Raw genomic sequence first — 20,295 nt, 5'->3', positions numbered from 1 at the left:
GAATTACTTTTCAGAGTCAATAACTTGTAACGGTAATTAATTACTTTTTGAAAGAGAAAAACTGTAACTGTAATTAATTACTTTCACAAAGTAACTTTCCCATCCCTGTTAAAATTTTAGAACAAAATTTATCAAGGACTTAAATGGATGTTTTCAAGTTTTCAACATAAATATAAAATGTTTTTTACCGAGTAGATAGTATTTCTTTAGAATTATTTATAAACATTTTAAATAAATATATGAAAAACTAAACATATGAGTAAATTTTAAACTATTGTTATATGAATATATAATAAACAAACAATAATAATAAACAATTAGATAAATAAAAATATTTACAAAAATAATAAAGATTGAAACATTATTTTCGATGTAATTTTTCGGCACAAACACACTATACAAATAACTGCTCAACCTAACATCTCGCGTTATTTGAGAAAAAGAATCAAGGAGTAGAATCAAGGAGTTAAACTGTAAGAACATGTTTGATTTCATTTGTTTTAGATATATTTGCAATATTACATTCGTCTCGTGTTACTTCTATCCTTGGTCTCCTCTATAAGTAAACGAGGTCATTGAGCGCTAAGTTATGCCTTTAGTGGTCATTAGGAGATCCAATCTGCTAAAAGCTAGAACAAGCAGAAACAAGCTTTTAAAAATTCTGACCATTATATATCGGTTTGAGTCCCCTGGTGATCAGGTCGGAATTACATATATATAACAAAGAGTTTAGTAAGTGATTTCAATTTTTAAGCAGTTTTATGTTATGTTGTGTTGTTATACATATAGTTTATTTAAGTGTTATGAGAAGAATATACTCCATATCATTTCAAGATTCGATAGTGTTTATTCTTTCTTTTTTTTAAGATAATAATTAGGTTATATGTATTTACATAAAAGTCTGGATTGTAAATATTTTGTTATTAAAAGTACGAAATGTATGAAAAATTTATGCTTAGTTAATTAATAGTGATTTAATTACTTGTACGTCTTTTTGTGTTTTGAACCTTATTCCACTTATTATTCTTTAAAAAAAATGCAGTGCATGGAACGCCAATAATCTAACATGATGTTAATTTTTTTAAACAAAATTAAATAAATATATAAATATAAAAAAGGACTCTCAATCTTAAACAATAAACTAAAAATTCAGATAAGAGAGTCACACGCTGATGTAAGAGCGAAGAATTAGGAGATGCAAATAATACTCAGGTGTTGATGATTATCTTCATTTATTTCATCGAACGTTTCGGCTCACTTTGGAGTCCTCCTCAGCGAATACAGTAACAAAAGAAATCTTCCCTTGAGAGCAAGTCACTTGCAGATTGACAGAAATGCAGCAATCGATATACTCAATGGGAAACGAAAAACAAAGCTCAGAAACATTGATTCACAATTTTTAGATTAAATACGAAAGTTATAATATATATTAAATACATGTTGTTTCTCTATAAAATCGTGTCTGTTCGTCGTGACGTGTTGTTTATTTTTTTTTACTCTGTTACTCAATGGCAATAGCATTTTATGATTCAGTATCTTAGATAATAATTTTTTATGGTTCAACAAAATTATTTTTACATCTACGTCTAAATTAAATTTTAGATACTTCAGCAAAGCCATTTTTAATATCGATTTATAATACATTATTAAAACAAACAAAATTTTATATTAAATTGATATAAAAACGTTTCCAAATCAGTTCGCCGATAAATGTGAAAGCAGAGACAGAATATCCTATTATAAGTACATAAATCGTTGGATAAAATACGCTGATGTACTTAAAGCTCGCATGATCTTGCTTCAATTGAAAAGATTTTCTCGTCTCGTTTCTCAGATACTCACGGCGCAATTTTTCTCGAATGCCTCCTGACGTGAGCATAAGAAATATGTCGCTGACACGTTTGATGTAAGGCGACCCTTCCAAAAAAACAGTACCGACCGGTGGCGACAGATAGCAGAGGTTCGTCGTCATTATCACGGTCTCGCCGTTCCGTATATTGTTGGTTGCGACTAGTTCGATCCAGTTATCATTCATAAAGCAGGAGACGTTCTGATGCATCAATAGATCCTTTAGACAGATCTCTATTGTGGGAACCTTTAAGATTTTCTTGCCTGATTTGCGTATGTGGTATTCGAAGACGTTATTGAGCTTAATGATATCCGGTACATTTTCTTGCACCATCAACGCCAAATCTGAGTTTATCAGATCCTGTAGATTGTCAAACTGAATATAATGATTGCTCTTGAAACTAGTGCTCGTCAATTCGACGAAAAACATTGAGGAATAGTAAGTGGAGATAACAACAATACTGAAAAAAATGATTCGTTCGTGTAGCTTTATGGGTGCCGGTGGAAATGATGTGGCCAACATCATACCAACAATCCTCAAAGAATGCCATCTGTTCGGATTGAACTTCATAAATCTTGAGCACAACCAGAAGATTCCTACGATCAAGATACTTATAAAAAGTACTCGAGTTGCAGTACCGAATATGAAATTCTGCTTTGCAAGCAATTTTGGCACTACAAAGCACCAATTTTCAATGTGAAGAGGATTGCTGTATTGTATGTTGCATTGTGCATTGCAAATACTTCCCCATATTGGTAACGAAATCAAAAGAGCGTCATACTTTCCAGAAGATATGTCAACCACGATACCATGTTGAGAGCCATTAGGCATTATCTGGAAATAGATGGGCTGTGTTATTATCTTAGGTATACCAGTGAAGTTCATTTTATCTGCTAGAATCTCATTCAGGATCTTGTCCACGCCTTTTAGTTCCTGTCTGTTAGATGTTGATACAATATCGCTATAGGGAGGTCGGCGGGTAAAAGCATATATGAATGGATAACCCTGCATATTTGGAAAATCTTCTGTAAACCATGCGACATCTGCGGAATATGGTTCCTCGGTATGACTGTCATTGAACGGATTGTATCGGTGGATAATCGTTGACCATTTATCGGAATACTCTAATTTGGAGTATTCTACGACGATTGCGTCGAGAATCTTCTTCGACCACATTGCTCGAAACAGTTTCGTGAGGTCGTGACACGGTCGACGAAGTATCATCAGTACAAGTACCTTAGGCCGGGAGCGGTCGTGAATGAAGCGTTTCGTGTCTTCGGCCACGAGCTCGCCCTCGACGATATCCGGTCCTCGCCCTGAGACGTAGATATATACGACTAGATCGCGTGACATTGCCCAGGAAGAAACCCGAAACTCTGGCTCCATCCGATCCGCGTTTACATAAAGCGTCGGTATACGTTGAGTTGTCGTTGCAGCTATTTTATCGAGAATATCGTTCATCTGCCCGTTCAACATCGAATCTCGAAGTATGAGAAGAACATCTTTAGGTCGTGACGTTTGCAATACTTTGTTCAAGATATCCGCGAAAAAGTCTTCGCGTGACTGATAATTTGATAGAGGCAGACGACTTTGACTTTCGACGAGACAGGCAAGTATAATGGTCCAGAACAAACATTGCCACATGATTCTTATTTCCCTGATAACTGAAGAAAGTGGCTGTAGTTAGTTTCGGAAGTAGTTGAAATGAACGACTGCGAAAAATAACTCGGCTCGATAGTATCGACAACTGCACGTGCGACATGAGTTACGCATACATTAACGAAAGAAATATGAGTTCCGTTCAAACATTTACAGAGAATTGCTTTTTACGCTGACATAACCGTCGCACATAATAGTTAAAGATCATTAGTCTTTGTCACTAACATATTGATTTTTATATGCCGAGGATAAAAAATTGATCTCCACGTTGATAGTGTCAAATAAGAGCTACAAAGTGTATACAATTTTTTTTATATAATTAAATTACATGTTTATTTACCTAATTATTGTTGGGTGGTCACTTTCTTGAAAATAAAGAAAAATATTTCAAACAAAATAAATGTTTGAACATATTGTTCACTTGTGACTTTTAATGCACACCATGAAATCTACCCGTATAATTTTTTATTTTCAAAATAAAGAAGGGAAGGTTGAAGGAAAACTTATTAAAATATGAAAATTAAAATTAAAATTTTATGTAAAATAAATTAATAAATAAATTAATAAAACTTTCTAAGGATTACGTTTCGAAATCTGCTACTTTTTAACTCTTCAAAGATTATTTAATCGATTATTTCTAGAATTCTTATAAGCTACGATTTCAAAAATAATAATTTATTAAAAGTAGTATCACAAATTTAATGTGTTTTGCAAATTTGGAATCCGATGGTGACGCGAATATACGTATATGTATATTGCTACATATATAAAGAGTTACTCTCTCTCAAATTAATTCCCACGAGTTCGAGACTAAAGGAGACAGGATAGCCGTGTGCGCATCCGGACGCCATAGTCCAGTGCCCTTTTAAGTTAAAGGGAAGAAGAGTCGACGGTGAACGCCGCAGAAACCGAAGGGACACCGATATAAATCAACGTTCGGCCGGCACGACTTGCTCTAGAACGGAACGGAGTAAACTGAGGAAAAGAGACGGTGCACGCGAGTGGCGAGACATCGAAGTCGAAGTCGCCTCGTGTCTCCCCCTCGCTACTTATGCTAATGCCGGCAAATCAATTTATTTATATTTATTTATAGCATTCAAATGTTTCTACCCGGAACGGGGCTGAGCGCGCGCGGAGTGCGGACGTCGCCGGTTGTCGGCGCAGACCACCCGCGAAAGCGAGCCGATCCCGCTCGCTGCGGGCTACGAGATCCGTGGGGTCCAAGATCGCCCCCTTCTCTCAGACTGATACAGATAGCTGGAGAATGCTGGACGTAGGTCTGGGTAGTCCGCTCGACGCATCACCAGACTGACCAGACGATTCGAAATTTCGTGATGCAGACCTCTGGATGCAATCGTCGGCTAGGAAAGAGAGACAAGACGTTTTCACGAACAAAGTTTTGAATCCTGAACGACTTAGCGAACATTTGTCGTAACAGTTACGTCTTTTTCTCAGAGATATAATTTTTTATAATTTGGCTGCAGGGTAAGGACATTGAACCGTATGCTTCATGTGTTAGTACGCTCAAGAGAGACCGCGCTTGCCTGATAAAAACTTGCTGGCGATTAGAGACAGTTGATTGACAACCAGTTTATTTTCTAATACTGCGCACGCGCCTATGTGCGTAACACAACAATCAACATAATAACCGTATATTTTTATTTTTTTTCTACTTCTAATATGTTAAGGTATTATAACTTTAAACTTGAAGAAGTATAATGAAAAAAGTTTTAATTTATGATTTATAATGAGAAAAGTTAGGATTCAAAAAGAGTCACTTTTATTTCTATCGAACAATATAATTTCACTCCTCTATGGTAAATATGCATGCGACTATATGCCGTGACACTACATAACGAAGAATATCACATCTGTCGGGTGCGGTTATAACTCGAATTATACGTGTGACGTAATCCCGAAGAACCCGAGTGTACCCGAAGTCCTCAGTAACGTATACATGTATGAAAAGACGTGATGTCGAGAGAATTTCCTGATGTTTGCTTACAATATATATCATTTTGATTTTTTAAAGCTTTAATACATTCCTCAATATTTTTTATATCAAACATTAATTTTTTACATCTAATTGTTCGCTGAAATATAATCGAAGTATCGATAATATAAAACTTAGATTTGCTTATTAATAAGACACCCTTTATGAGTAACTAGGTGGGTCAGTATGCACAACGCGATTAATTGTGACAATTAAACAATTATGGACATGAACGTATAAAATAGTTCTGACTTCGAAAATTTTATTTATTATAAGAAAACTTTTCAATATTTATTTGTGTATATTAAAAATATTTAATTTTGTCCAATTATTTATTACTTTTTATATCGATAATTCCACAGTAATTGTCTGTCATTTGATAATAATTAATAATAAATTACGTTATATCAATATAAATCAAATACTTCATAATTTATAAATAAAATATTAAAAAATATCTGTGTGATCCAACTCTTACAAAAAATCATATATATATATATATAAATTTATTCTCGTGTGATAATAATATAAAATTTTTTCGTTAAGGATACAATTTATTGTTATAAATGTTATCTAAGGTTTAGCGAGTTTAATTTGTTCTGATTTACTTATTTCTGAGTCACTCGGTATAATCGGAGGGCCAGCGCAACGCGCGGCGCGGTCAGTTGTGTCAATTATAGGCGTGGACATATAGAATACATAAAGAGTATTTGAAAGTGAATATTTTTTCGTCGTGAAAAGTTTTCGCAAAGTGAAAAGTTAAGACGCTCATCAAGCTTTTTTCGAAATGGCCATTGGAATTCGCTTTTCCTTTCTCATAGTAGCATTGCTCTTCCTTTGCTGGGTCCAAGAAGGTATACTAAATCAGGAAAATATTTAAGTTTTATTTAATATTTTTACATTAATCTTCAAATAACTTTTAAATATCAAGATTACAAGTATATTGCGCGTATGTATATAACGCGGTCAGTGTTTTTACAGAGATTTGCGTATAATTACTATAAAATAAAATTTTCCAAACATATTCCTAACCTCCACTTTACAAAAATAAGCACTTTACAGAATAAGTATATTACGTACTATTTAAATAGAATATGTTTGATATATTGTGGGTTGCGTGTACTTGCAATTGAGACTTTTGAATTTTGTCATATTCTTTTAGGCCTTTCAATTAAATGTTGGGTGTGCAGATCAGACTCGGATCCAAAGTGCTCAGATCCGTTTGATAATTCCACAGTGCCTATTACAGACTGTAAACAGGAACCTGACTTGGAGCACTTGCCAGGTGTAAGACCAACGATGTGCCGTAAAATTCGTCAAAAAGGTTGTTTATTTATAACAGTATTATATGGTTCCACATATAGCTAGTATACAAAAATACAAATTTGTTATATATAGGTGTTATTTTGTTGCACCATGTATTTTATATAAATTATCGTTTGCAGTTAATGGGGAATGGAGATATTTCCGGAGTTGTGCTTACATGGGCGAGCCAGGGATTGCAGGCGATGAGCGATTTTGCTTAATGCGAACTGGGACGTATAATATATTTATGGAATACTGTACGTGCAATAGCAAAGACGGTTGTAACTCAGCACCCTATCAATATGTAAATTGGCTTCTCTTATTAATCGGCCTAATAACAACTGTTCGATACGTATTCGTCGTTTGAAAAAGTCTAGCCAAAGATTCTTAACAGATCTATTCACTGGATAGTGTAGATTTCAGTAATTATTTTTACAGTTCAAGATTCACTTGTACTTACTCAATATTCTTCTTATTTTACACATCGTCAGGGAAGACGCAAACTCCAGCAATCAAATATATATAGATATCGTAGTTTTACACAATGCAATTTTGCAATTTTTATAATTTTTTACGTAATATTCAAGTGCCTTTTTATATCTATCTTTAAATATCATTGATGGAAATTTTTAATATTTATAAAAAGGAATAACTTCCAGTAAGTCAGTAATTTACCCTGACATTTAAGCTAAATTTTGTCAATAAATTACATATTTTATAGAAATATATTTTTACTGCTATATAAAAGAATGTACTATATATTTGTACTATTTTCTCCATTTTAATATTATTATAGTACAAAACTATGAATCTCTTACTAATATTGAATTAGTCGATTATAACCCTAGATATTAAGAATAAGACTGCTAAAACCGTCCGAATTAATCATGCGATCAATTTAGTTTTAACGCGATATTTTGCTACCTTATTATTTTTGTACATACTTTTTTTTTAGTAATATTTACACTTGTATTGCCATACAACATGAACATTGCATGATTTGTAACATTGTATCAGCGATGTATTTTATTCGTACAAAGCACAATATCATTATGCTCAAACGTTATTATAAAATTGTTAGACGATTGCATAAAGTGCAGAAAATAAAATAAATTCTAAATCGAAAATTACATTTGTCTTGACAAATAGAAAATTTGAAAAAGTTATTGAGAAGAGTATATGAAAAGTATTTTTTATTCGTTATAGGAAAAAAGAGTGAAATTGTGGATAATATAAGATGTATTTATAAATAAAATTTTTCTTTTACATACAATGCAGAAGTAAATAAAAATATTATCTTAAACGAAATGTATGTGTACTTTTTGGTGTCAGCAGTTACAAACATACAAATATTCCTTAAAATAGCGTCAAAATATACATTATTAAAACAATTATAGAAAATATGTTAATTGATATTACATAATGTAACTACTTTGAAATTTTTTGAACTGCAACGAAGTTCTTTGGATCAAGTGGAATTGTCGTCGCGCCAACAATTCGTCTCTTGTCGTAGGCTCTTCTCTCTGTAGCTGTAGATTCTGCAAGCTTGTCGGAATTTTTGTGGCATTCTTATTTAAGCTGGTGTAATAACATTGAAAAAAAAATATTAATACTTAATTAATATTTAATGTCTTCAAAAGGATATAATGCAATTATACAACGATTGCGATTTTTGTAACATCTTATATATAATTGATATAAAATATTTTTTACTAATAAACGTATAAATATATAATTGATAGAAAAAAATATTTCGATGTATCACAATTGGAAACAGTTTTTTGCTAATATTAACTTGAAATACCAAGTCGTTACTTGTTCCGTTTCTAGTTAGTATCATAATAAAAATGAGCATTTAACGTACATAGAAAACTAGTTAAATTTATCATTATTAAAGATCATAAACGATACGCTTTTGTAAGCGACTGTATATATGAGTTGTAATTCATACAAAAATTATGTTATCTGTGTGTCGAAACAAAATATCACTTAATACTAAAGTTACATGGCGAGCTTATTCTCGTGAGCTTATAAAATAAAATATGATATGTATTTGTTATAATTATCCATTTTAACTACACATATAGTATATGCTTAGTTCTTACTTTACGGACGGTTACATTACATCGGATTATGGTTAGAAAGATCGAGTTCTTTCCTTCGTAAAATCAAGGACGGTTAAAGTTGGCAAAAGTTTTGTATATACAGAATATATGCAATCGAAAATTACAACTAAATTAATTTAAAACCAATTTTCTTTTATGAAATCACGTAATTTTTTCCTAAAATCAAACAGTAGATCGTAGACATCTGTGTGTGCAGTAAGAAAGATTCACGTAAACGTGTGCACTCGTATACGTTTCTATGATATTCTTTGGAATAGCCTTATCGATCGGTGTCGTAAATATGTATGGCGTACGCGCGTATAGTGATCTCATTTTCGCTGTCTCTAGATATCTAATTGTAACAGGAAAGTACGTCGTACGTTCAACGGCTGTAGTTTTCGTTGAATAAGTTACCGATTTCTCGTGTGTCTTATTTTTATTCAAATGCTTGCCACTTTGTTATCTGTTGCCCCGGTTTCGCTAAAGCTTGCTTCCATTGTTCACCGTAAGCTCCACCAACATCAGGTCCAATCACAAAGTGACCCACAGGAGTCTTTTTGCCTAAATAATTGTATAATAAGAAGAATGGTATGATTATATATTGATATTTTATAGAGGTGTAAAATTTTAGTTGCTTACCCATTTTATTCTTCGAAACGAACTTTACAACGAAGCTCACGTCATTGAGCGCTCCTTTGTACGGATTGTCGGCGACAACTCTCGCCGTCTCAGGTGAGAATTTCATGGACACCGTTGGTGTAAATCGATCGCTCTTCCAAAAGTGTGTTATTCGACCACTGTCGACAACCGACATCTTCAGATACATTTGTCCTTTTAAACCTTCATGCTCATGCATCGTCTGAAGCGAACATCTCAGACGGTTTAGAGACAATATCAATTGCCCGCCACTGTCTTCATCTTTCTCGCCCTTCGATAGACATAAAGACAATTCGACTTGGCCTTTTTTGTTCTCTTTCTGAAAGATTATTATATCGTGTATATTTCAATAGTAAAATATTAAATAAAGAATATATATATAGCAGTATAAACATCATTTAAAAAATTTCAATATTTTTAGAAAATAAACGCGCTCCTATATTTTATTTATCAATATATACAAAATGATACCTATTTTCGAAGAATTGTAAAAATGAAGAAGAAATACACTAGATATAACTTTAATAATGAAGATTTTATCGTGGAAATTAAGATTTATCTTTGAGAAAATCTGTTTGTTCAACGTATGCTTGCGAAGTTATACACTAATTGCAAGTATGTGCGATATTATTGTGTTAACCAAAAGGTTAACTTTACACGAATACCTCGCAAACAATTATATTCGATTCGTCTTTATTTGGAAATGGTATAACTGTGGTTTTGCGATCACAATTGTTACGAGACTGTAGATACTTACTCTTTCATCGGCACCTGAGATACCACTGGCGATCGGTCGTAATGGTTTCCATAGATCTCCTGTGGATACGTCACTGGTATGTTTCGATTTTGGTGGTTTGCAAACAAAGTTCTTTGGATCAAGTGGAATTGTCGTCGCGCCAACAGTTCGTCTCTTGTCGTAGGCTCTTCTCTCTGTAGCTGTAGATTCTGCGAGCTTGTCGGAATTTTTACCAAAGAACTGGCTAAAGAGTTTATTTTTGGTAGAATCCTGATTATCGGAAGAAGTACTTTGACCTTCCTTCTTTTTTCCACCTTTCTTCGATGCTTCTTTAGTAGGCGACGTTTTCTCTGACTCTTTCTTTTCAGTTGCTATCAAAGGTTTATCCTCAAGAATTGCGTAAAGAGTCGCTACGATAAATCTAGATCCATTAATTTCCTCTTCCACAACTTTTGATTTGCCAAACTTTTGCTTGGTTTCTTTGCGCAAGGGAAAAACGAATTCTTCGTTCCACTGTGGCCAGGATTCATTCCTTGAAGTGGTTTCGAACTTGTCTTTTCCAGGAATCAGCTTCACCTAAAAAATTCAGACTATCAGTTTTTTTCTAATAGTAAACTTGGACTCATTTATAATTTATTGTGCAAACTTTGAAGCGAATAAAAAATTAGACAAGTAGTAAATGTAAAGAAATTAATATTTTTTTTATATCTGTTCTGTGATGAGAACAATTTTCACTTACGATTTATTGCGCAAGTTTTGAAGTAGAAATATATAAGAATTAAATGAAAAAAAATATCAGAGAAATTTAGGAGAATTAACATATATTTTTATTTGTGCGCGCGAGCGTGTGTGTGTGAGACGACGATAAATTTTCTAAAGAATTCATTGAATTATGAAATATGCACTTTTAGTTAATTTATACATTTTATTAATGAATTAATTGGTACATTCTAGCGATAAAGAGAAAATGTATGTTTGAATTACGACTGAATTTTCATTCAGTAATAATTAATGAAATCAAAATAGAAATATTTATGATCGCGTTACTCTGGTAACAGATATTTCATTAACGATTCGTGTGTACAGCACGTGTTCCCGAAATATGTTGAAGCGTTTAATCGATTTTTGTTATATATATAGATGTTTAGCAATATGTCGTCCTGTTTGCGCGACAATGTCGAAGGAAGTTGTAAAGAACATTCTCTCTCGTCAGTCAATAAGATACTACAGTTAGTGTCGGACTTCTATAATGCGTTACTCATATAGCATTATGTAATCATAGATAACATCCAGGAGTGCTGCGAGCGTCTCCGACGCTTAATTCGGTTCGAGTACGGCGAAGCGTAGCGAAGCGCGATTTTACAGTTTACACAAAAGTGTTGACGTCGTTTGATATCTCCGACGTACATTTACCGAGCGACGTAATTAGTTCATTTCATATTTTATTAGTGCAGACAAAATTAAATTAATGTATACAAAAAGATTTAAAAAAGTAAAATCATTGTGTTAAATCTATGGATTTAAACGGATCTCTCTATCCTTATATATAATTTACATTAAATCCTGATTATTAAAAAAGACTCTGTGTAATTGATTAATTATTTGATGTGTCATTCGAATTGTTATATTAATAAATTATTGACCTATAGAATTTAAAGTTGCCTCGTTGTTAATCTCTTTGCTGAAAACAGATACGTTCAGTGCTAAATGTGAAATATGAGCCATTAACGAGACATGCGTTTTTTGTTTGTTCAAATACGATTGATCCACATTCTCGTGTTTACTCTACCTTTACAACGTAGCTATTGACTCTGGTGAAGCCGAAGTTCTGTGGCAAGTGTCTGGCACCGAGAACTGTGACGTTTAGTGTCTTGTCGTTTGGCGAGTGCATAATCTTAATGCCGATTTCTGGTTCCAGATTCACCGTACGATCCAACGGCGTAGACACCGTCTTCAGACTGTTGTCGATAAAATTTCTGATCTTTGCCAGCGCCATGTTCGCGCAATTGTCCTCTCGAAATTACGGCTTCCCAATTACGGCTTATCGGCAAATGAGTGAACCGTTTAGATAACGGTTGATCACCACAGGCTCGGTGGCGTTGTTCGCGAACGCTGCAAAATTCTATCGTGAGCTATAACCACTATAAGCTAGCTGCACAAGCGCACGCTAAAGGTGTGCTATTAATACGCGCATGTATATCTATATAATACGGCGTCATACTTGCTCGTTCTTGTCCAAAGACATGATTTTCGAAATGACGCAAGATTATTTGACGTGGCTACAAGAATTTCTGTAAATATATTCGATAACGAGAACACCTTCCATTTCATTGTTATCATTTTGAAGATAATAATAACGATTATTAAAACGTTGATGTGATAATCCTATTTTACGTCAACGTTTTATCAGTTGCATTTATTATTTTTTATTTATAGGAAGGAAATAATTCCTTAAGTTATTCCTTAAGAAAAAATTATCTTATTTATAAAAAAAAATAGAAGATCTCTCAATTCTTTTTTTGATACCGATTATATGTTGCGCGATGTAACATTTGATATTTTATAATAGAGAGTAAATAGTTTTACACAAATGCAAAATATTTATTATTAAAAATCATGTTCGCAAAATATTTATTATTAGAAAAGCATTAAGATAATATTGTGCTCCGGTCGATATTCTTTGACTTTCGATCGTAAAATATGATCGTAAATTCTTGCGATCGTAAAGCAGCATGCTTTCTCTCTTCATTGGATAACACAATACTTTTATCATCCACAACAGGTGATTATCAGCTGTTCTGAATCAGTAATGGTATGACGGCTCGGCCCTTTTGCTCCCGGCAATAAAGCCACGTACATGCAAGAGCAGGATGTTTCAGAAACGAAGAAACTAACGCGATCGAACTTTCTCCATGAGAAGGAAAAAAAAGCTTCGTTCCATCGTGACCACACCGGTACCGTCGATCGATCCGGAGCGATCGCACGACCCGCTATACAGCAACCGCGGAATGTCGCGTGGAAAATCGCATTTAACGCCAAGGCCCGATGACACCGACCTCCATTATCACGTTATTAACTAAGGAGAATTGACGAGGTAAATAGGATAGAGACGCCTGGCATTTCCCACCTTCTTAATAGAGACTTTAATGCTCGGTGTCATCCAGAGTAGAATAAAACAAAGGCGGTAATACATTCGATCTTCTTACAATCCTTCAATATCGTTTCGTCTACAAACTGAATAAAATTTCACTTTAAGTATATTATTTGAATCTTATTAGTTTAAGTTTTTAGAGCATATTTTTTTCGCGTTGAAGGAATAACAGAAATATTTTTATTTTATTTATTTAATCTCTTTGAGTAATTAATCACTGAGCTGCAATTTTTTTTACTATTATTGGAAACATCCGAAAATAATTCGTTAAATTCTAATTTAATACGAACGTGCGCGGTTTCGAATTATACGAGAAGAAATACAACGCATTGACTCGGATGACATGCGTCAGGTAGCTTATTCCACGCGCGACAGTGATATTGAAGTTATTTGTAAACTAATGACGATTCGTAGAATTGCGCAACCCCGCGAGAAACAAAACTTGCACGTACCATAATCGCAATTCGGAGCAAATTGCTGCTGCGGCTGTTTCCAGCAACGACCGAGATCTCAAGCAAACAGGAAGAGGATCGTTGGTTGAGCCAGCAACCGGCGAGCAGCAACCGAGTCTGGCAGGTCTGTGACTGGTGAGGGATCCTCGGCGCGGTCTTGCCGTCGACGGCCAATGGTGTCAGACACGCGATGCCATGGTCACACCGAAAGCGATCGAACGCGTACACGCACCACCACCTCTGCCGATCGCCAGGAGGAATTCACCGAGGGCTTTCACCACACACGCCGTCGACGCCGTCGCGTCGTCCGTAATTGTGTTCGCAGCGCGATCCACCGCGCATCGCAATTCGTACCGAGATGCGTTCAAGCAGTCATCGGCAATGAGATATGTGGGACCCCATGAATGGCTGCTCCGTAGGCGATTGCGCGCGTGCGATCGTTGTTGTAGCGTGACAGTTGTTGGAACGTCGGCAGTCGGCTCCGTTTGCGCGCGACGCGCCGCCGTGCCGTGGTATGTAGCTTGCTTTCGCGTGGGTTTCCTTTATAAGAGACCAGCGTAGCCGGTTTACAGTGACGGATTGTAACAAGGCATCTTCGAATGTGGGCACCAGTCGGACAGAAATTAAAATAAAAGAACTAACGATGCGCGCAAGAATGTTGCTAGAAAGAAATATATTCTCTCGCGTCTATTGTGTATGAATTACAACGTGTACCAATTGTTTAAAAATATTTTCTGCTTACTTTTTCGTACAAGATATATATAATTGTTAACTAATTTTTAGTATTACTCTGCTTAACATACTTAATATACAATTAAATCTCTCATGATTACGTCAGATAATTGTAATTGTAAATAAAAGTTGATTGCAACTTTTAAATCTTTATGTAAAGGAAGCTCCGAAGGGCATCAAAGATTTGTAACTACGGTACTGTCGTAAAAGTAGCCGTTGTCGTTAAAGTAGGGGATTTACTTGTACTCGCTATCGTACGCGCGCCGTCTCTAGGTTGTAGAGCTGTGGTTGTAGAGTGACGCCTGTTGCGCTCACAAGGTCGCACATTCGCATTACACGTTGGTGTGCATGTACAAGTGTGTGTGAATGTGCAGGTACGTGAATGTACACGAGCCTCTGCGTGAGTAAGCACAACCACATGAACGAGAGTCTGAGGGTAACGAAAACAGGACTGTAAATAGCAGTAAATTCTCCTTATCCAAAATAAGAAAAGTATAAATAAAGAATAAAAATATATATAAATAATAAAGAATATTTGCGATCGATGATTTTCAGTATTAGAGTTGATGTAAAATTCTAATAATACGACGTAGACATCCTAATAATGTGACGTACCTTTTTGTAAAAAATTAAAAATTTGTGGAGGTATGTAAGAATTTAGATAACGTATCAAAACGATGTTCGCGGCAATAAGCAAACAAAAAGATTACTATGAATTGCTAATGAAGAACTGATACATCGAAGCGACAATTTATGCGACTTAAAACGTGCATAAGAATCATAATCGGTGAATTGCGGAAGATGCTACGTAACATAAATTGATACATCTTGATGCGTAGAAGAAACTAATTATTATGTCACTCGATGATCTTGTGCAGGTAGCTTGAAAGAATGCGGTAGAGAATATTGTGTTGCATAAAAAATGAATCGCGGCAGCTGCATTAGAATACGATGCGTCTAATGTGTTGCTGTTAAAAGCACTCGACAAAGCAAATCATTAAATTATTTAAATATACAATCTATTTTGTGATTATCTTCAAATGTTTATATTAAGACTTATTTTCTAGCACAATTCGATCTTTGGATCTCTTATTTCAATACGAGAAATAATACTGTGGAAATATAATAAAACTTCATATAAACACTGCTTACTTACAATTTTTCTAATTTATATTTCTCTTTTTTACATAATGAGGGCTTGCAATACACAATAGACTTTCGCAGGAACGAATACATTTGCGTTCGCGATTGCATTATTTCAAACGCAACAATATTTAAATACGCGTTCCGGACGATGCTCTGCACGTATCTAATTGTGTTGATCGCACGTGATGATATGCAAGGATGGCTTTGTCAGATACTGTAGCCTTCAAAGTTAAGTAATGTTTGTAACTGTGATTATATTAAACACAAACTGCATCTATTGGAAGTGAATTCAATTTGTTATGCTATCGATATATCGTTTCTTCAAAAATAAACTATTTTGCATACGTTCGGATAAATTATAATTTAAAAAGATAAATTCTACAATACAATTCTACAGAACATTAATTATAAATAAGTAGAAATAAAGTAGAAATGAAAAATAACGGTTACCTAGTGTCAATAATTTAAGTTACTTGTAAGGTGACAGAAACTGATATTTTCTGCAGAAGTCAAGCAACAATTTGAGACGAGAGGGTTGAAAGTAGCTGCACCCTACGGTAGATGGCAATAATAATGGCAATCAACCCCTCCTTTTTGCCAAATAACATCTACGGTTAACGAACAGCTGTTCAGCACCGCCATGGCGCACGCGACGTCGCGACGTCAAAAACACTTCGAACAATTTCGATTTATTCATGCTGAAAAAATCTTCCCGCGTCGCGACACGATTTATCTGGTGATAAACTTTCGATCGTAGATCGATATTTCGAGATAGTGTTTCGAATTGTGCCAATTGAATATTTGCGAGTGATATGGGTGACATTTCGGAGATATTAAAGTGCGAATTTTGATCCTTAACAGGTAGGAGAATTTGTTTTTTATTTACTTCTTAATGTCTTTATATTTTGGATAATTGTTTATGCGTTGCATAATTTCTACCGAGATTACGTAATGAAAAGAGTGACATGTAATTGGCAAATCAGACAGAGATGTCATATACAAAGATATATAATAATATAACAAAAGATATTAAATAAATTAAAAAAAATTTTCATAAACAAATTTTAAATAATTTTTATTATTATAGATGCGATATATTTTTGTTACATTTATTGCATAACATTATTTAAATAAATAGGACATATTAGGCTACTTTTAAAAGAAAATAATTTATTGAATAAAATATGTCTAAAATTTCTTAATTGTTTTATTACAAGAATATTATTTTAAGAACTACGAACAAACTATTTGTATATGTATCAATATATTGTTTTATTTTACATGTACATAGATTATGTGTTCTTTAAAATTAAATGTATTTCTCTAAAATTATCGAGATACCTTATATCAAAGTTGTTATAAAACACTTAACACCTTGATCGTGAGATGGCACCACGTATATTTCAATTTGGCAAAATGCGGAATAAATTAATTTTTATTCTGCAAATTATTATATCGCTCAATTGGTATACTCAAGTCCGATGTTTATTATTTTTATATTGATATTTACTCTATTAATCATATTAAAAAAAAATAATATGTACATCTCAAACAAAAAAAAATCTAAAATCGAGACATAAAATGTCTTAAAAATGTCTTTTTAAAAATGCCATTAAAACATCTTTTACTCGTCTTTCAGATGTTTTATGTCTCGTTTTTGAATATGCATGTTGCCTGGAATTATTGAGATTATTTTTTGTGAAATTGGTCAAAGAAATTAATACCGATGATTTGAAACAGAAAAAAAATTCTCACGTATGTTTATATGTTTACATAAATATTTATATAAATATTTACATATTTTTGACATGCATACGTGCTTGTAATATTTATGCAACGCGTAGGAAAACTTGAATATATTTTCCAAGTGTTAAAATGAAATTTAGAATGTATGGGCAAAATGTTTCCATACTACCATGTGTCACATTTTTCTTCCTTAGTTATAAAATAATTTTAAATGATTTATTTCAAGATGCTAATATAATTTGCGTATATGTGACAAAGAGCAATAGGGATATAATCCTTTTTTCACAGAGGAAAGGCAACACATACGATCCGGAAAATCATACACTCTGTTTTCAGTTACACGTGTTCTTATTCAAGTCACGTTCCGACGACAAGGGTAATAGCCTCGAACTTTGTCTTCGTCGGATCAGCTTAACTTCCGGTAGTAAAATTTCACGAAATTCTAGTGCGGTCTCGGCGAAATATGTTTTCTGTGGTTCCTGGCATTTTTCAGCTTGATCGATCACTGCCACGTTGTTATATGTAGGAAGCCGGAGATATAACGGACGTTTTTATGAGTTTCCTAGAACACGGACGTTACATCTCACCAATTAATTTACATTACCATAGCATACACGTAGTTTTACAAAATTAAATTTAAAAAATAATTTATAATTATAGTTAATTATAAATTATTTACAATTAAATAAATTCAAAATAAAGAATAATTTATAATTATAATTAATTTTAATTTTAAAAAATTAAAGAAATAACATATTATTAAAAATTAAAGAAACAACTATTTTTGTTAATATAACCGTGAAACATTCGCCAAAATTCATTTGCATTTTTAAAAAATGCATATATGTGTTCCAATTATCTGTATCCATCTGCAGAGTTATCTGATGTTCAATATACGGTGCCACGTCGACACAGTAAGAAAAAAACCGATATGGCGAAATCACATTATGCGCTAGTAATCCGCGCTGCATTACGATGAATGCTGCACGTGTCTGCGGCTTTTCCACGTCACGAGATTCATGAATGCAAATATTCTGCGAATAAAGAGTCACGCACGCTCTTTACATCATTCACCTTTCTCATTTTCGTTCCGCGTCTCCTTCCACCCTCTTCCATCCCTTTGTTCTTCCTTACATTATTTCCCCCTTGCTCTTCGCCATAACGGATTGAACTTCAACCTTAGATGCGTATCCCGATACGCGTCGCCCATTTTCACGTTTATGATTTAATGAACGCAACTCCGCACCTTCTATCGACAGTAGTCCACGCTTCTTCCCTCAATAAATCTATCTCCGGCGTATGCCTTATTATAAACTCTTTTGCGTGGGGGGGGGGTTTTAAAAGTATAGCTCGCAACTTCGTCTCGCGAAGCTTCGTATTAAGCTTCCACTTTAAAAGCGGCACCTCGGCAGCCGGTGGAAGTATCGCCGAAGTTTAGCTAATCGTTTCTCATCGCGGACGCTGATAAATTATTCAGTTATAACGCCCATCGCCACGGATTGAACAATTTTGAAGTATAGGAAAGGGAGAGAGAGAGAGAGAGAGAGAGAGAGATGTAGTACATTTCTTGACTTTTCGAACATTTCTCGTGATATCGAATTAGTATCGCGCAGTGCGGAGATTAAAGTCAGATTTCGAAGTGCTTGGTAATTCTCTGTACGTATTTCTCGCACGTAGTTGCAGCTTGATATATTTAACCTCTCTTTGACCCTGCGCACCCTTTTAAGTACATCATTACGTATTCTCTTTTGTAACGTCAAGCTTTATGCAGACCACATTCGCAGCACCTTCCTATTCTTGATCATATCGCATATTAACTGGGCAAGGTGATAATTTTATCCCTTATTGTAAATGTTTTCTATTAGCTAAAGGTACAATAAATATATATTTAGCTGACCAATATATTTATATATTTATTACGTCATTCTTTATTAGAAATGGTCTTTCTGTAATATTAATATGAAACGATGTACTGTGAGAAAGAAAGAAGCAAACCCACATAGCAGTGGCTGAAGATAGCTAAATCTTCAAGGTGAAACACGTAATTAAATTGTTTTTGTATTGATACATTAATTAACTATTGGTATTTACAAGAAAATTCGTAGCGAATAAAACAATGCCGAAAAATAAATTATTTATAAATATCAATACAATGAAGTAATGGCTTAATTCGAAAAATCAATAAGATATGACAAAGCATAAAAGCCAACGCTAGTTATTATTGCGAATGTTTTCATCAATTATTACATCAAAATATATACGACCCTCATCAGGCCATCTTCAGTAACATTTAAAAAGAATAAACATTAGTATGATCTCCTTCCTTAATTTTCTAAACTTATCTTAAACGCTGACAAATTCGTAACTGTACGCCGCAAAATTTTAAATGGTGAAACCGTGCTCAGGAACTCCTTAGACGTTCGAAGAACTCCATAACATCTTCCTGTATTTCCACTCCTCTAAATTTATACATTATACAAATTTATTCAAGTCGTTGTCCAATTCTACTGCCGATATTTTCAAAAATCTCCATATGTTTATAATTATAAAATCAATTCTCTCGTTTGAGTAATAGTTGTAGTCAATTATTGTATGGTAGTCACAATTTCTATAAAATCATAATAAAGCTTAATTTTTGTCAATCATATCATGTAATCATCAATTTAAAACCATATCTTATGAGAAAAACATTAGTCTTTTAGTCAGAAATTATTCCATATGTGTATTAAGCGTTAACCATAAATTAGCCTCGTTATAAAAATAA

The 20,295-nt window shown here is 33.9% G+C and overlaps 2 protein-coding genes across 2 annotated transcripts; one reads left to right on the top strand and one right to left on the bottom strand.

Moving 5' to 3' along the window:
• The first annotated feature begins 6,146 nt into the window (after nucleotides 1–6,146).
• Nucleotides 6,147–7,338, top strand: crok (crooked). Its single transcript, XM_018511706.1, has 3 exons — nucleotides 6,147–6,355; nucleotides 6,664–6,825; nucleotides 6,947–7,338. The coding sequence occupies exons 1-3, from the start codon at nucleotides 6,289–6,291 to the stop codon at nucleotides 7,171–7,173; spliced, it is 456 nt and encodes a 151-aa protein (XP_018367208.1). The 5' UTR covers nucleotides 6,147–6,288; the 3' UTR covers nucleotides 7,174–7,338.
• Nucleotides 7,339–8,580: 1,242 nt separating this feature from the next.
• On the bottom strand, nucleotides 8,581–14,428 carry LOC108763836 (uncharacterized). Its single transcript, XM_018511731.1, has 5 exons — nucleotides 13,908–14,428; nucleotides 12,094–12,416; nucleotides 10,326–10,880; nucleotides 9,551–9,887; nucleotides 8,581–9,472 (listed from the first exon to the last, which is right to left on the bottom strand). Exons 2-5 carry the CDS (start codon nucleotides 12,298–12,300, stop codon nucleotides 9,348–9,350), a joined length of 1,224 nt encoding a protein of 407 aa, XP_018367233.1. The 5' UTR covers nucleotides 12,301–12,416; nucleotides 13,908–14,428; the 3' UTR covers nucleotides 8,581–9,347.
• Between the last annotated feature and the right edge of the window lie 5,867 nt (nucleotides 14,429–20,295).

This window comes from Trachymyrmex cornetzi, unplaced genomic scaffold (genome assembly GCF_001594075.2).
Source record: "Trachymyrmex cornetzi isolate Tcor2-1 unplaced genomic scaffold, Tcor1.1 scaffold385, whole genome shotgun sequence".
In the NCBI taxonomy this organism is placed as follows: Eukaryota; Metazoa; Arthropoda; class Insecta; order Hymenoptera; family Formicidae; genus Trachymyrmex; species Trachymyrmex cornetzi.
The sequence above is the reverse complement of the archived record's forward strand: the minus strand, read 5'-3'. Positions and strand labels throughout refer to the sequence as shown.

Bases quoted from the DNA above. Each gene is read 5' to 3' on its own strand.
- crok (XM_018511706.1), top strand. From the start codon at position 6,289: ATGGCCATTGGAATTCGCTTTTCCTTTCTCATAGTAGCATTGCTCTTC. The intron at 6,356-6,663 runs GTATACTAAATC...ATATTCTTTTAG, and splicing joins CCTTTGCTGGGTCCAAGAAG to GCCTTTCAATTAAATGTTGG. The intron at 6,826-6,946 runs GTTGTTTATTTA...TATCGTTTGCAG, and splicing joins CCGTAAAATTCGTCAAAAAG to TTAATGGGGAATGGAGATAT.
- LOC108763836 (XM_018511731.1), bottom strand. From the start codon at position 12,300: ATGGCGCTGGCAAAGATCAGAAATTTTATCGACAACAGTCTGAAGACG. The intron at 9,888-10,325 runs GTAAGTATCTAC...ATAATCTTTCAG, and splicing joins TCTCAGGTGCCGATGAAAGA to AAAGAGAACAAAAAAGGCCA. The intron at 9,473-9,550 runs GTAAGCAACTAA...ACAATTATTTAG, and splicing joins CGTTTCGAAGAATAAAATGG to GCAAAAAGACTCCTGTGGGT.